We start from the raw sequence: 16,633 nt of genomic DNA on the forward strand, positions 1-16,633 counted from the left end.
TTCATACTTGATAATTCAGAAATTAATTATATTTAACAATCGTTAATGGTATTGTACGGTCCTTGAGAAAAATTAGGTTTTCACAAAAATACTTGGAAAATAAAATAAAACGAGAAAAACATTAGAAAATCGAGAATCCATAAATAATATATGAAATAGTATAATTTATGATAAAATACATAGAGAATCTAGATCAAATAAGAAGGAAATTTTTGTTAGGAAGGTAAGAAATTTTTTATATACTTAATTTTATAGTGAACCAACAAAATGAATCATTATATGAATCAAAAGTAAGTTGATTCACAAGAAAAAATTCTCAAAAAAACTCCATTATTCATTTTTTAGAAAATCAAGCACAAAATCATTTTTATGACAATTTTAGCGAACAACAACAAAATAATCGCAAAAGTTAATCATCGTTATGTTTTTTTCCAAGATTTTTTTTGTGAACCATGTTCATTTATTCATTAAATTATTCATTATTTTGGCTCGCCAAAAATATACAGAAAAATAAAAAAATACATCTTATCTTCCTACGAAAAAAATCCTTCTTAACAGATCTATATCCAATATATAGAATAATAAACTAATACAAAGTTTAATATGTTAAGGGTTTATAAAGTTATATATATATATATATATATATATATATATATATATATATATATATATATCACCAACATGATTAGGTCACATATGGATTGAGGACACACACAAAAACAAACACACACACACACACATATATATATATATATATATATATATATATATATGAACCTTCAAATATGTATACATGCACATTTCAAAAAAAAGAATGGTCAAATCTTTTTTTAAGTCTAAATATGGCTTAGACGCTGCATTTCGTTAATATTCGTGCTATCACTTTTTATTTTGGAATATACCTTTTCCAGATTTAATACCAAACCCGAAAGCGAGCAAATTGTCCCTAACCTCTTCTTTATTAGGCGGCAAATTTACACTTAGTGATGATTTAAAATGTGGCTTAAGGATCAATGTGGACTTAACACTCAATGTAGTTGGTGCTTCAGCAAAACTTATAACGCTCTCTTAATTTAGAAAATCTCAAACAAGATAATCTTTTTTTTTACTAGAACTCGAATTAGGGAAACCCTAATTTGATTATATTTAAAGGATTTGACTCTCGCTTGAGGAATTAATCCAATATGGTCAAAAGGCTCTTCAAGTCACCACCTCTCCAACTATACACTTGTATTCAGCTAAGTTCTAATTGAGTACGATACCAGTTGAATTTCGGGACGAAATATTTTCAACTGGGGGAGATTTTGACAACCGTCAAAATTCGAGTCGGTTCTAGACTTGAATAACTTAGTTGCGCGTGTATACGTGCTAGATTTAGTAGCTAGAGGCTAAGTCATAGCCTACAAGAACTTGGAGACAATTAGAAACGAGAGATAGTGTATTTAGATTTCACATTGATATGTGAATTCTATCACTACTTTAAGTGTAGTGACTATCAAATTCGGGTCATTCCTTGACTCGAACATCTTTATACGTTCATGTGGATATATCATACACTTGACCTAGTAGTAGAAATTAGGTCCGAGTTTCGTAGGAGCTTAAGTTAAAGTTCAAACTAGGACTAGGTTCTTCAATTTCACTTGAATCTCGGAACGACTACATAGAAATGTCAATAACCGATAAAAATAAATTACAAACATTATTTCTAAGTTAAATAAGATTTAGGAAACCCTAAAGTAATTTGATGTCTCCAAAATTCATTTCATTTTGATATCCAAAGATTAGCAAATTCTTTAAAACGCTAAAAGCCCAAAAGCCTAAATTTGTATAAATCTAACATTAAAATTTATAAAAATGGATATGAACCTTATAATAACATCTTAGAATAGTTAAAATTTGGAAATATAATGAAGGAAAATAAAATTTAAGTCATTAGTATTTACCCATAATTTATAAGTCAAAAATCAAGAGTTTTATTAATTTATTTTTATAAAAACAGAGGGAAATTATATAAAAAAAATCTCCTATCTCCCTCATAATTTTGGATTTCTCTCTCTCCCCTCATTTCTCCTCCCAAAGTCAATCATTTTGATCACTTTCACGCTCTTCTCCTTCCTCATTTCTCTCTCTAAAAACTTCTCTCTTCCTTCTCTCTAGAAATGACGAACTTAGAAGCCAAATATGTGGGAGAGACTTTTCCACTCGGTTATTCATGTGTTTACACACATTTATGAATTTTGGTGACCGATTTTGGTGGAGGGAAACCCCAAAGAGATGACGAGAGAGATTGGGTATCCAGAGAGATAAAATCTCTCTTTTCTTTTTTCTAAAACCCCCCATTCTTTCCCTCTATGAATTAACTCCAAAACCCACAAAATTTTCAGCAAATATCCCTCATTTTACTCAAGAATTTTCATCATTTGAAGTTGATCTTAAAGGGTAAAATCAATTTCCTTACATTTTGTTCGCTTTTATTTCAAAAATTACAAGATTTATTGTATTTTTCTCCCTCTTCTACACCATTCTTTACGAACATTCATATGTATGTTCATGCATGTCAAATTTGATGATGATGGTGTTAGGATTTCACCCAAAAAACAACATGCATGTTGTTAGAAGGTGAAATCCAATGACCAAAACCATATGCATTTAACTTTTTCATTTAGAAACATCATTTTGAACAAAATAAGTTCATCCATGGTCTTCAAATCATAATGCATGTGATGGACATCAAGCTTAAAGGCTTGTTGATCAAAGTACATCGTTAAGAATGCTTATAAATGATTAATTCAAAAATAAATATCTAAAACTCCTTCTTTGATCAAGTCTGATTTTTCCCAAAATCCAAACAACAAAATAAGATAATTTGTAAATTTTAAGAAAATAACTCATTTTTTGTCGATTTATTGTAATTTGTTCAAGAAAATAGGACAATAATTCATATAAAGTACTTTTGAAAGTTAAAAAAATCTGTAAAAAGATTTGGAAGACCTATACATTAATTAAAGATAGTTTATGAGGTTGCATGCATTTGTATTGCTATTTTCTATTTGATTTGATTTTATGTTTGTTGAGAACAAATAATAGTAAAATACATTTATGTATGTCAAAAACCATATTTGATAATTTTTGTACCTTCTATACATTGCAAAGACTCCATGCAAAAAGTTACAGATTTTTCCATGAATATTTCTTACTTTTCCTGATTTAATGAATGTTTAAAGGGTTTAATTGATATTAAATAGCTAAACTTATTTAAAAATTATAAAACTTTATCAAAATATTTTTATAATACATATTAATCGTAAATAAAAAGTTTAATGAATTGTACTTAGTGTTTTGTAATTTTTGATGAATTAATGCTTATTTGTGTGAATAAATCAAGGAAAAAATAGTTAAATTGTTCTAAAAATCACAAGAAATATTGATAACGCCTTATATTATAGTTTAACAACAAATACAAAGTTTGTGAAATTTTCTAAATTGTTTAATATTTATTTCCATTTTTGCTAGAATAAATACACAAAAATCATAAAAACAGGTTAAACTATTTACAAACCAGTTTCAATATTTTTCCCAGTTTACATAGATTAAATAACAATTGTAAAAAAGTTTGAAGATTTATTTCAGCTGTTTGATATTTATTTCCAATCTCCTAAGATTAAACACACACAAATCCAAAATTGGTTTTCAACTATTTAAGAATGACTTTTGATATTTTTCCCATATTATATACATTGTATAACACTTGTACAAAAATATTGGTAATTTTCCTAAACAATTTAGTATTTTTCACATTTTTATGATGCTTTCAAGGAATCAAATATTGGAAAAATAGTTAAACATATTTAAAAATCAAGAAAGATTACAAGGAGGTTCTAAATTACAGTAAGAACTGAAATCTAAAGTATGAAAATTTTTAGAACTAAATTGATTTAGTTATTAAATATTTATTTATTAAAACACCTCCTAAAATGCTAAATTTAACATTTCAATAATGAGAAATTCCACTTGAATTTGTTTTATAAAAAATTGATTCATAGAAATCTAAATTTCACATAAATATGTTTGTAACTTATCAATATCAAAATTTTGACACAATATTGTCATAATGCTATTGTAGTAGTAAGCTATGAAGTTGTCGCGGTCTAAGATCTTATAGCGGTCACTTGCCATGATTTAAAATACCGGTTCTTGCGGTGGGATATCGGTGGGATTTATGTTTTTAAAAATTATATATATATATATATATATATATATATATATATATATATATATATATATATATATATATATATATAATCACAAAAACTAACATGTTTACAAGTTAAAACTATAATATGTTGCACAAAAAGAGTTACAAATTAAATGCATAACTGAGGTTTGATTACAATTACAAATTAGATGCATTAACAAAAGGTGATTGGTATTATAATATTACAAGTTGTGGGCTAATCCATATCAAAGTACTTATTTTATTTATAAATCTGTATAAAAATCCCAAAAACTCAAATAGCGTGAAAAAAATGGGATACCGGTATTGAAATATCGGTGAAATAGCGGCCGATATCGGCTGATATCGGCGATAATCTCGGCTCCGATATTTTAGAACGCTATTTGATACCGGGATTTTGCAAACACCCGAGAAACGTTATCCCACCGAGATCTCGGTGCTATTAACTGCCCAGGTAGTAAGTATACTAGTATTAGGTTTTGATTAGAGACTCATTAGTGTGAAACATCATTGTATGAATCGGTAGTGGTACGAGTGGAGCGTAGTTCAAGGCACCATTTGCATTATCTCAAAGCATTGTCACTATTTACAACCCTTATTTTTCCGTTTTTACGTTTGGGGTGGAAAAGCATGTCCTAAATTATGTTGGTGATTTTGTATCATCAATGTGTATTTAAGTGTAATGGATTAACTTGTTGACCAAAATCAATCTTGATGAATAGTAAACAAGTAAGGAAGATGCAGAGTGCACACTTGGTTAAGTTCATTCAAGATTCAAAGTAGACTGTCATTTAGGGGCGAAACCCCTAAACGAACGGGGGTCCGAGGGCAGTACTCCTAGGAGTGGGGTCCAGGGGGTGGCAGCCCCTGGCTGGGTCCAAGGGGCAGAGCCCCTGGCTGGGGTTAAGCTGTTTTTGGACTTCATTTTGACCCTTATTAAGAATCTAGTTTTAGTGATAGTTTATGACTGTTATAAACTGTCTTTTGACAGTTTGAGTAGTTTTTTGACAAAGAAACTGCTTTGACAGTTTTTAGACACAGGAAGTATTTAAGCATTTTGGTCATAATTTTCTTGGTACAACTGTAATCACGAAAATCATAACTTCATAATCTCTGTTCTTGAAAACTCTTCTGAGTCTTATCCGATTAAAGGTTGGGAGTACCACCCAAATACTTTGATCTGAAAGTAAACACACGATTCTTAGAATTTCCAAGCCTTTTATTACCCCGAATTAATTCTAACAAATTATTTATGTTCGTTGTATTTAATTTGACTTGTATCAAACTTGGATGCTATATCTTGCATGTATGTGTATGTTACTTTAATTCATGAGGCCTGTATCACGGTTAAGTCCTTAGAATCATTTGACACAACTCATTAACTCTTTTGAGCCCATGGTCATTATGGATAGCGTTATTAGGAGGTAGACAACTCCTCACTCGCACGATTCGCGGAGTGTATTTTTACCATTTTATTCACTATGTTAGCGATACACATTGCAATCAATAGGGCACGATTCGGTCATTAGGCTTGGGTTGTGAGCTCATGGATGAAATCTTTATGCACATATGAATCTTACATCGCATTTTAGCAACAAACTTTGTTTCTCATTTTAATAACGAACTATGCATTCCATTATAGCAATGTACTTTCATTTATGGAAACTTTTATCAAAACTTTGATATGATTTATGAAACCATTATTTTTTTAAACATGTGAACTCATGGATGGAATCATTATGCACATAAGAAACTTGTTTACTCATTTTAGGAACGAACTTTATTTCCATGAGAATATGAACCTTGCATCTCTTTTTGGCAACATACTTTATTTCTCATGATGACAACGAACTTTGTTTATGCAAACTTATTTACTCATTTTAGCAATGTACTCTTATTTATGGAGACTTCTATCAAAACTTTGATTATGATTCATGAAACCACATTTTTGTAAACCTGTGAACTCACCAATTAATTTTGAAGTTGACGCTCGTTTTACATGCTTTTTCAGTGATCATCTAGTAAGAGGCACATAGAGACACAACACTTGTAGAAGCATTACGCATGCGTTATTTTTCAAATGTATTGTAATATTTTTCGTTAAAGTTGTTCAAACTCATTGTAAACTGTAAAGCTTTTAATACTATGGTTGGTGTTGTCTTTATCTTTTGCTATGAAACCCTTTGTACTGTCACACATGTGTTTCCGCTTTAGCGGGGTGTAACATACTGTCACGTCGTGGCGACTTAAATGAACTTGCGATGCCTCTTGATTTGTCACGTCGTGGTGCCTCCCCCACGTCGTGGCAAACCTTAAAATACTAAAAGAAAAAAAACATTGAATTTGAATTACCGTGGGATTTAGGTGTTACACCGTAGGGTATGTATGGGAAGCATCTTTCACTTTTTGAGTGTCACGTCGAGTTTCTCTCACTCTTCTTTCCCTCACCAAAAAGGCTGGAAATGATCATCTTTCACTACGGTTCACTTTTATTTTATTTTTAAATAAAAATAATTGATTTTTAAGATTTATAATTCAAAAAATAAATATAATTTTTTAAAAATGATTAATAAACACAACAATTAATTAAAATAAAAATACTTCATTACTTAAAATAAAAATTACATAAAAACAAACTAAGAATAAAAAATCCTAGAAAACAACCAAGATTTAAGTAAACATAACCTAGATTTAAAAAAAACAAAAAGCAAAACAATCTACGGGAAATATTTTTTTCATGATCTTTCTCTTTCTTCTTCAAAACTAGTTCGAGGGCCAGTCCCGAAAGATGATCGGTGTTTCCATCAAGAACTTCATATCCTCCATTTCTTTCCTTTCCGCCCGTTCTTTATTTTTTTCGGCCTCTTTTTCTTTGTCGAATGCCAAACGTTCAGAGCGAAGTCCAGATTGTATTGATCTATGTCGCCGTCATTTTCTGCATTTCGTCTGCGTGCATGCTAAAATCCGATGCACCGTAAGAAGTCACCTTCCCCTTCCGTTTTGATTTGTCCCTACCCATCGGTCGGATAATTTCTTCTCGCTCGAGTTCGTCCTCGTCATTTGAATCTAGCCCAACACAAGCATTAAAAGAAGTTGTGTATTCACTGAAGCCCCTTTTTGTTCTTTTTAATTGGCCTTCTTCTCGTAATATAAAATCTTGTTCGTATACATTAACACTATACAATACCAAAATATAAAATTTCAATTAGTTTGCATCATTTAAAATGTTTGTAAGCATTAAACGATTCATGTTGCATTTTTTCTCCGAGCATGCTATATTGCAAATATATAGTTCACGATTATTCATTTAATTCTTTTAATTTATTTTCTATTGGGCCTTATTGACTTAAGTATGCTCAAATTACAGTTGTTTAACATAGGGATTGTTAGATAAAACCAAATTATTTAATGTTGAATGATTCCAATCTCTTAACAGTCGAAAGAAATTCATTCAAAGACAATAAAATGCACATGACTTTTAGAGTTTTCATTTCTTAACAAATCTGTGACATACAAATCAAATATAAATGAATCAAATAAACAAAATCACTCAACGTTGTTATACATGTGGAATTTATTCATGAAAATATCATATATATCTTGATTACATGTCAGATGATTCGGGCACAATCTCCTGCATCACATATCACAACAGCTGTTTCTTGGTTAAGATAGGAAGCCAGATGAGGTTGAACCTTCAAGTATTCCTTCTTCACAAACAAAGAAGCTTCCTCTGCGTATTCTGCATTCACAAATGCCACACAACAACCTCGAAATCCCGCACCACTGAACCGGGCCCCATAGACGCCAGGTGTCCTTATAAGGATCTCGTATAGTTGAATTAGCGGTTCACAACCTAAAAAAAAAGTTCAAATATTTGGATCTGACAAGACAGTCTTGTACCGCGTTTGACATGCATTGAACAGACAGACTGATATGACGGGACAAAAAACAAAAATTGCAATTTTTTGTCCTACCCAAAAAAGGTGGGACGGGACAAGGACTTGGTCTCGATCTCTTCTATGTGAAAAAGACGTAAATACCCTCCTCATCCTTATCATCGAAGATAGCCCTAGAAAGACGTGAAGACAGCCTTGTACTACGTTTGACATGCATTGGACAGACCGACTGATATGACGAGACAAAAAACAAAAATTGCAATTTTTTGTCCTACCCAAAAAAGGTGGGACGGGACAAGGACTTGGTCTCGATCTCTTCTATGTTAAAAAGACGTAAATGCCCTTCTCATTCTTATCGTCGAAGATAGCCTTAGAAAGTTTGTCCTGTTCACTCCGGTCACATCCAACCGTGTCCCGTGTATACACGGGACACAGCCTGACGGGATTAGACTGGACTGGACAAGCTTTCTAGGGCTATCTTCGATGATAAGGATCAGGAGGGTATTTACGTCTTTTTCACATAGAAGAGATCGAGACCAAGTCCTTGTCCCGTCCCACCTTTTTTGGTAGGACAAAAAAATTGAAATTTTTGTTTTTTGTCCCGTCACATCAGGTAGTCAGTCCAATGCATGTCAAACGCAGTACCTGTCTTCACGTCTTTCTAGGGCTATCTTCGATGATAAGGATGAGGAGGGTATTCACGTCTTTTTCACATACGAGAGATTAAGACCAAGTCCATGTCCCACAAAAAATTGAAAATTTTGTCTCGTTGACATTAGTCTGTATGTCTCACAGTCTGAGTCCAGTGCATGTCAAACACAGTTCTACTTAACAAATGGGGATTTAAAGAACATGAAGTCATACCGCATTCATAATTCTCAATAGAGCTTAAGCCAGAGGCAGAGATAAGTTTCCCAAACTCCTCAAAATTTCCGGATCCCCATGCTTCTAATCCTGTAACAAATTAAATTATTATATGAATTTGATGGAATGTTAAAAGGGTAAAATTAAAAATTAAAGATCATAACCTTTAATAACTCGCATATTCTCGGAGAAATAATGTTCTGCTCTTCTAGCTAAATCTGGTTCTAATTTGGACTGAAAAACAGAAATTTATGTTAATGGATGAATTCATTTATAAATGTCTATTTTTTTATTAGTTCTAATTATAAAGGTGGAGTTAACTGCAGAAGGTTAAAGAAAATTAAAATATAACCTTATGAGCTTCATATTCTTCTTGTTCAACTGCAAAATAAGATTAAATAAAAAAAGAAAGTTAAGAGTGAAAGAAATAAGAAAAATAAATAAATGAATAAACAAGAGTAAATCCATAAATGTCACAATTCTATTTCTAACCATTAGACAAGATTGGCTCAACTTCTTTCCCTGAGGCCCTGTAAAATAACATTACATTTTCATGTAAAAAATCCACAGTATCTGTGATAAAGGAGTAGGGGCATTTTGGTCTTTTTCCTAGTTAGGACTTAGGTCGGTTTAAGTAATAAGATTAAATATGGTATTGGTATAATGATGTTGTATACTGATTATTTTCTATTTAATTCACATATTCATTAAATATTTAATTTGAAAAGTAAATAAAAGTAGGTTGCTATTTCTTGCATTTAGGAATTTAGGTAAAGAATTAAGAATCTTACTTTAGAAGAATCTTTGCAGCCTCTCTACACTCAGAAACTCTTCGATTATATCCAGGGTTAGTTGTTAATGCCTGTTTTAACCCTGAAAAAGCTAATAAAATCTTGTATGGAATTTTGGTTTCAGATTTTTTCTCCATTTCAAGCTTAGGTGGATGTATAAGCTTGTGTTTTTTAGTCTGCATAAAAGTTTACAAGATTCATTTAAAAAAAGTATTCAAGAAAAACTGAGTAATTGCATAAATTTATGATAAAAATTTTTATAATAATACCTTGCAATCCATAAAAGTTAAACAGCCATAGCTTGAAAGCAATATAGCTGATTGATCCAATATGCCATTTTTCAGACCCAAGTATTCATTCTCAATTAGCCTATATAAGATTTAGAAATAAAATAAATAAATAAATAAAACATTTTTTTTTTCATTTAAAATAATTAGGAACCTACCTATCATACTCAATATTTTCTGTAGGAGATATGCTAAGATTATTTGCACTTTCCAAAGCCAAAAGATAAGCAACTCCAACCTATCAAGCATTTAAAAAAAAAAAGAATCATAATTACTAAATTAGAAGATATATAAAGATGATTCAATCATTCAAATGAAATATTTATAAAGAAAGGAGAAAAAGAATAAAAACTTACAGCAGCAGAAGAGCTTAGACCTGAACTATCAAGACCCTTTGTCCCACAAATGAATCCAGTGATACCCTGAAACAAGATTTAATCAAAAACTTATATAAAAGTTTGTGTTATAACTTAATAACTTATAAAATTATTTATTTAAAATCTTTTAACTTGTTTTAGATGGTTTTTTCCACGTTGTAATGCATACAAAGCTCCTTTAGCATAACTTCCCCACTTGCATTCCTCCATTGTATTGCCATTTGACTTGTCAATATGCTTTGGAAGCTGAATTTGGTCAACTCTGTAGTCAATTTTCCAAACTCAATATAGAAAATGTTGTGAAATAAAACATGGAATGAAAATAAAATTACCTGAAAGAAACTTGTCCACTAAATTGTCCAGACTTTAGTAGAACCTTTGTATATAGATCCATTTAACATGAAGAGGACAAAGGCTATTAAATCAAAGTAAACAGTAAACAAGAAATGAAGAATTATCCATTGGTGAGAGAATTATAATTTATAGTTTATACCTGAGGATCACCAGAAGGAACAAATCCAAGAATTATACCCTTATCAACTGTCATGGCTGAAACTGTTCCACCCTGTATCATCAAAATAACAAGGCACAAATCCATGGATGATGAATACATATGAAACAAGATCGTAAATGGAGATATGTCGCAACCTGATGATCAATATGAGCTCCCAAAGGGCAAATCCTGTAAGGGGATACAACAATTCTAACCACATCAACAGCTACTCCAGCCATTTCAGCAACTATCTTCCTGATTTTATCCAACTGCGGATATAAACACCGAATTCGTGACAAAATCAATATCAATATTCGATTTGAAAAGCAATCAGTTTCAAACACTCTTGATTTAAGCCAAATTAAGTTACGAATTCCATAAAATGCAGTGATATGCAATAGTAAGGGGACTAGGATAGGAGATTGTATGTTCTAATAACGAAACAAACATCAGTGAAAAGTGAAAACTAATAATATCGCTAGTATGACACGAACTCTTTTTATCCTCCATTTTACTCGGATCCCATCAGAAATCCTAGTTTGAAAGCATCATCAAGGATTGAGTTCATAGAATAAGAACACATTGCATCAAAAACAGTAGCAGTGAATTAAATGGGAGTGTGTAAACGAATAATTAAAGTAAGTAAAACTGGATCAAAAACTTCACCTCTGAATCAGATGGCCAAGACAATACACCCATTTTGGAATCACCCTTGTTGAATGCCAAAGCTTAATTGTGTAGTTTGATATTGAATCAATGTTATTGAGATTTAACACAGAGGAGTGAAGATGAAGAAAAGATCAACCGCGAAATTATTAGTCATGAGTTGAGATGTCGCGATGTGATATGAAATATCATTATCAACGCACAGTGAAACAATCCTCTGCATCTGGTTGGATATTCTGTAAAATTAGAGTAAATTACAGAAATGGTCACTATGATTTGGTAAAATTTGCAGCTTTGGTCCAACCTTTGATAAATTGATTAGTTGGGTCCCTATGGTTTCAATACATTACACTGCTGGTCCCTTATAGATAACATCATCCATACTTACTGTTAAATCAGTTAAATCGGTGTAAAATGACCAACCTACCCTTTCATTTTGTCTATTTTGTTATCTATAGATATAAGGGCAGGGCACCCCCACCCCCACCCCCACCTAATGTCATTACCCGCCCACCCAACATTACTAGCCAGGCTCGAGCTCGACTCGGCTCGCTTAAGTTATACGAGGCTCGAACTCGAGCTCGGCTCGATTCGAATTTTCTTGTACTGAGCTCGGCTCGAGCTCGTAAAGAATTATACAAGGTTGGCTTGAGCTCGGAATCGACTCGTTTTTTATTTGATGTGTCTAAATAAGCTTAAGCTCAGTTCGGGCTCGTTAAGAAGCTCGTTTACTATTACTCTAAATTCATAATTCCCCAAATATGTTTTTATTTTAATATATAAAAATAATAATATATTATTCTATATAAAGGCTCGTTTAGGCTAGCGAGCCTAATCGAGCTTAGTGACATAGGCTCCAGCTCCAGCTCATTTAATAAACGAGCTTAATATTAAGCTCGAGCTCGGCCTCGTTTAAAATCGGTTTCGAATCGATCTTTTAACGATCTGATCCTGAGTAGCTCACAAATAGCTTGACTCGTTTGCACCCCTACCAGCCAGCCAGCCAAAACTACTATGCATCACCGTAATGTTCATATATAGCTTAAAATCAAAACCAATCCAAATAGTTAACAAAAAAAAAAATCAAGAACTAGAAATTAAGAACCCAAGCAACCAAGAATTTCTAAGCAACAATGATGATGTGGATATAAATAATAACTCATAAATGTATATGTTTTGAAAGAAAACTTCGCCACCTCCAACATTTTTCCCAACAATTTCACATGTGAAACTCCATGAGCACGAGTTATCCTACACTTGGGTTTTCCAAACTCGTCATACACATTACACACCCTTTTTATATGAGAATCTGACAAGCATCTATTCCTTAAGAACCACCTAACTGGATATAAATTTTTTTAGCTTCAAGGTGTATCAAGGTATATATGAACTTCCAAAACCATTCCCACACCCTCGTTCACTACCAATATATATATTTCCACCACCAGAATTCATGGAGATTTTAGGGAATTAATGGAGTAGTCTGTTAGTAATGAGAAAGAAGAAAAATAGATTCCCAGACGACAAAACTCATTTGGTATCCAAACAATCCCACTATTTCTTCAAGATCTCAATGCCTATGTTTATTAAACTATAGTCAGAGAATTATTAATCATCCCCACGAAATCTGGATTTCTTGAAATTCATCAACGTAAAAAAATTTATTAGTGGAAATAAGGAGCGGGGGTTGTCGATTTGTCGTGGGTAATTAGTAGTAGGGGAATAAGAACTTATGTTAGAGCTTTTATTTATGTGGTCCATATGGTTAGTGTTTTTATTGTTTTGGTCCTTATAGTTAGAGTGTTAAATAATTTCGACAAAACTTCAAAAATGGTCCCTGTGGTTTTCAAAAATATCAAGTTTAGTCCCTAATTTCAAAAAACCTCACAGATGGTCCCTGTGGTTTCAGAACTTTTAACAAATGGTCCTTTTCGCTAACTCCGTTAGCTTTTGGCCGTTAAGTGAAGGGTATTTCCGTCATTTCACAAAAGAGGGACCATTTATGAAGTTTTTTGTTATTTTAAAAAAATATAATTATTTAATAAAGGGTCCCACCCTCTCTCTCTCTCTCTCTCTCTCTCTCTCTCTCTCTCTCTTCCCTTGAAGCCACAGCTCAGGAAAGATGGAAAAACGGGATGTCGGCCTCTCCATCTCCGATTCTCGACTGTTCCAGCCCCATCTCCATCCTTGCTTCGTTAATTCAACACCCACCACCTGCTTGTTGTATTTTCAAGTACCATCGACACCCAAAACAGCCTCCTAGCAAGGCTTAAACTGCTGAGAAACTGTCACGATAAAAGCACCGGCAGCTCTCCCTTAGACGACCAAAAGCAGCCTCGAACACCCCCTCATTCCCTTGACCGACAGATGCTGCTACTGTCTCCCTTCTGTCGGGTTACGGCTGGCGATGAGGCAAAATGAAAGAAGGAAACCGCCGGAGCAAACCTGTACAGCCGACGCCCCCTCCCCCCTTTCTCACGATCGCCAGCCACATGACCACCATTTTGACTGCCTTCGATCGCCTGATGCCTTCTCGATCTAATGAAGACGAAGATGAGAACCGAGGTCCCTTTCTCAGTCCCACCTTGTGATCTGCTTGAACCTCATTAGTACCCTCGATTTTTGATTGCTTCCATTCGTGTTCTTCCCTGATCAGACGAAGAAGACGCACCATCTCCCTTTTGCATTTGAGTTCATCGACGAAGTGAAGATCCAGTTTAAGATGGGTTCTTTTGAGAGAGAGAGAGAGAGAGAGAGAGTGGGACCCTTTATTAAATAATTATATTTTTTTTAAATAACAAAAAACTTCATAAATGGTCCCTCTTTTGTGAAATGACGGAAATACCCTTCACTTAACGGCCAAAAGCTAACGGAGTTAGCGAAAAGGACCATTTGTTAAAAGTTTTGAAACCACAGGGACCATCTGTGAGGTTTTTTGAACTTAGGGACTAAACTTGATATTTTTGAAAACCACAGGGACCATTTTTGAAGTTTTGTCAATAATTTATTATACTAAAATGGTCATTATATTCAAATATAACAGCTTTATAGTTAGATTTCACGGTGAAGGGACAAAGAATGTAATTTGTTGAAACCACAAGGATGTAACCTATCTATTTTCCAAGGATTAGACTAAGCGAATTTGTCCAAAACACAGGGACCATTTCTGTAATTTACTCGTAAAATAATATACGTGTCAATTAAGGGGTGTTTGGGTATGAGGATATCCTCTTATAAAATTGATGGATTATGGAAGACAATGTTTGGATAAATTTAAGCTGTTTAAAGTTATATTAATTGGCTTTGTAATTGTATATATTTAGGTAGTTGTGAAATATTAAGCAAAAAAATGTTCACAAATGATATTATTTTATAATTATGAACTGTATAAATTTAGAATATAATAATTCTTTACCAATTATGATGATATCTTCTAATAATTGATTTATTACTAAAAATGTTTTCCTCTATAGTTTTAACGAGTAGTTTTATTTAGAAATGAAAACTTATAGGTATATAATGTTACTATAATGATGTTAAAAAGAGGTATATTTTTGGTTTTCTTTCAAACAATCAGTTTATTGTGTGGCTAAATTTGATTTTGTTTAAATAAAAAAAACTAATATTTAATACTTAATAATCAGTTTTTTTTTTCAAAAATTAAGAAACTAATTATTTTAAACAATAATAATTAAAGAATAACTATACAACAGTTAATTAAAGACAATTAATTGAGTTGATTTATATTTTTTTACATGTTGTATTTAGATTAATACCTAGATTTGATTATTGATAAGAGTTCTTAGAACATTATTAATGATGACAAAAAGGAGTACCCCAAGATGTTCCTTGTAGCTTATGTTGAGATATTGGTTTACCCAGAGAACAAAAGAAAATTATGAACTAAAACAGAAATTATTAATTAGATAACTTTTAGTACGTTATAACTAGCTAATTTAATTTCGAGCTTTTTATAATCATTATTTATGACAAAATTAGCTAGTTTAGGTTTCCACCTTTTTATAATCGTTATTTATGGCAAATAAAAAAACAGCTTAGGCCATATTTATTGGGGTTTGGTTGCAACCGGTTCGTGGGAGAAAATAGAAAAGATGAAAAAAAAATCGTGACAACCACATATCAAATGCACATGCCACATGGCACTTTGCCATTAATTTATCATTTTTATTTTTATTTAAACTTTAGAAATAATATACTATGCATTAACATTATTACAAAAATATAAAATATTTATATTAAAACTTATACTTTGTAATTATTTATAAATAGTACATAACAATATTAATATATTTTAATTGTATATTTAAGTCTGTCAATTAGAGTTTAAGTTTTATTAAGATAGATTGTTGATAAATGATAAAAATATTCAAATTGGTTGGTAGACCGCATAGTATTAGTTGTGTTGGTGGATGTTGATGAAAATTGGGTTGTAACTGGTTGTCGGTTCCTGATAAATATAATCTTATAAACTAATTTTTGAAAAACTGCTCACAATCGGTTTTCAACGAGCCCATTGAACCTTTTATAAATTCTCCAAAATACAATGTTTATTAACTAATAAAAACATAATCGTGTACATGTTTTTTATGTCCATTTTATTTTATGTATTTTATTTTATGTATTTCGGTTAATTTTATCAAATGTTATTTTTTATTGACCAGCTTATAAGTTCGTAATAAGTTTTTAAATATCAGTTTTAATAAACATTGATAAAAACAAATGTGTAACAAAATTTGCTACAGATCTTGACTTTTCAAACAATTCTTCAACACATATAGTATGTTTTTGAAACAATTAATGAAGTATGTGATTAGTAACTGAAAATATCTCTTCGTGGATTCAAAACATACCTAATTATTAATCAATATTAGAATAAATATTGTATCATTGGACGGTTTTGAAGATACACTTTTATCAAAGTTCGTGAAAATAATATATAAAATATAGAAAGAAAAATTAATAACTTAACTTCGGTTAAAAACGTCATTTTACTCATAAATC

At 31.8% G+C, this 16,633-nt stretch overlaps 1 protein-coding gene across 2 annotated transcripts; it reads right to left on the bottom strand.

The window, feature by feature from the left end:
• Positions 1–7,700: 7,700 nt before the first annotated feature.
• On the bottom strand, positions 7,701–11,802 carry GALAK (galacturonic acid kinase). 2 transcript variants are annotated; one of them, XM_079061285.1, is made up of 14 exons: positions 11,612–11,802; positions 11,101–11,214; positions 10,946–11,017; positions 10,785–10,828; positions 10,585–10,714; positions 10,432–10,497; positions 10,234–10,313; positions 10,058–10,157; positions 9,789–9,964; positions 9,490–9,527; positions 9,350–9,378; positions 9,162–9,231; positions 8,998–9,087; positions 7,701–8,090 (listed from the first exon to the last, which is right to left on the bottom strand). In XM_079061285.1, the coding sequence occupies exons 1-14, from the start codon at positions 11,642–11,644 to the stop codon at positions 7,846–7,848; spliced, it is 1,287 nt and encodes a 428-aa protein (XP_078917411.1). In that variant the 5' UTR covers positions 11,645–11,802; the 3' UTR covers positions 7,701–7,845. The 2 variants fall into 2 exon arrangements, with proteins under 2 accessions (XP_078917411.1, XP_078917412.1); XM_079061286.1 differs by lacking the exon at positions 11,612–11,802 and having other exon boundaries at positions 10,785–10,867; positions 11,101–11,119.
• Between the last annotated feature and the right edge of the window lie 4,831 nt (positions 11,803–16,633).

This window comes from Lactuca virosa, chromosome 7 (assembly GCF_052849685.1).
Source record: "Lactuca virosa cultivar CGN04683 chromosome 7, Lactuca_virosa_CGN04683_v6, whole genome shotgun sequence".
NCBI classification, from domain to species: Eukaryota; Viridiplantae; Streptophyta; class Magnoliopsida; order Asterales; family Asteraceae; genus Lactuca; species Lactuca virosa.

Bases quoted from the DNA above. Each gene is read 5' to 3' on its own strand.
- GALAK (XM_079061285.1), bottom strand. From the start codon at position 11,644: ATGGGTGTATTGTCTTGGCCATCTGATTCAGAG. The intron at 10,715-10,784 runs GTAATTTTATTT...AATTGACTACAG, and splicing joins AGTGGACAAGTTTCTTTCAG to AGTTGACCAAATTCAGCTTC. The intron at 10,158-10,233 runs GTAGGTTCCTAA...AATCTTATATAG, and splicing joins GAAAATATTGAGTATGATAG to GCTAATTGAGAATGAATACT.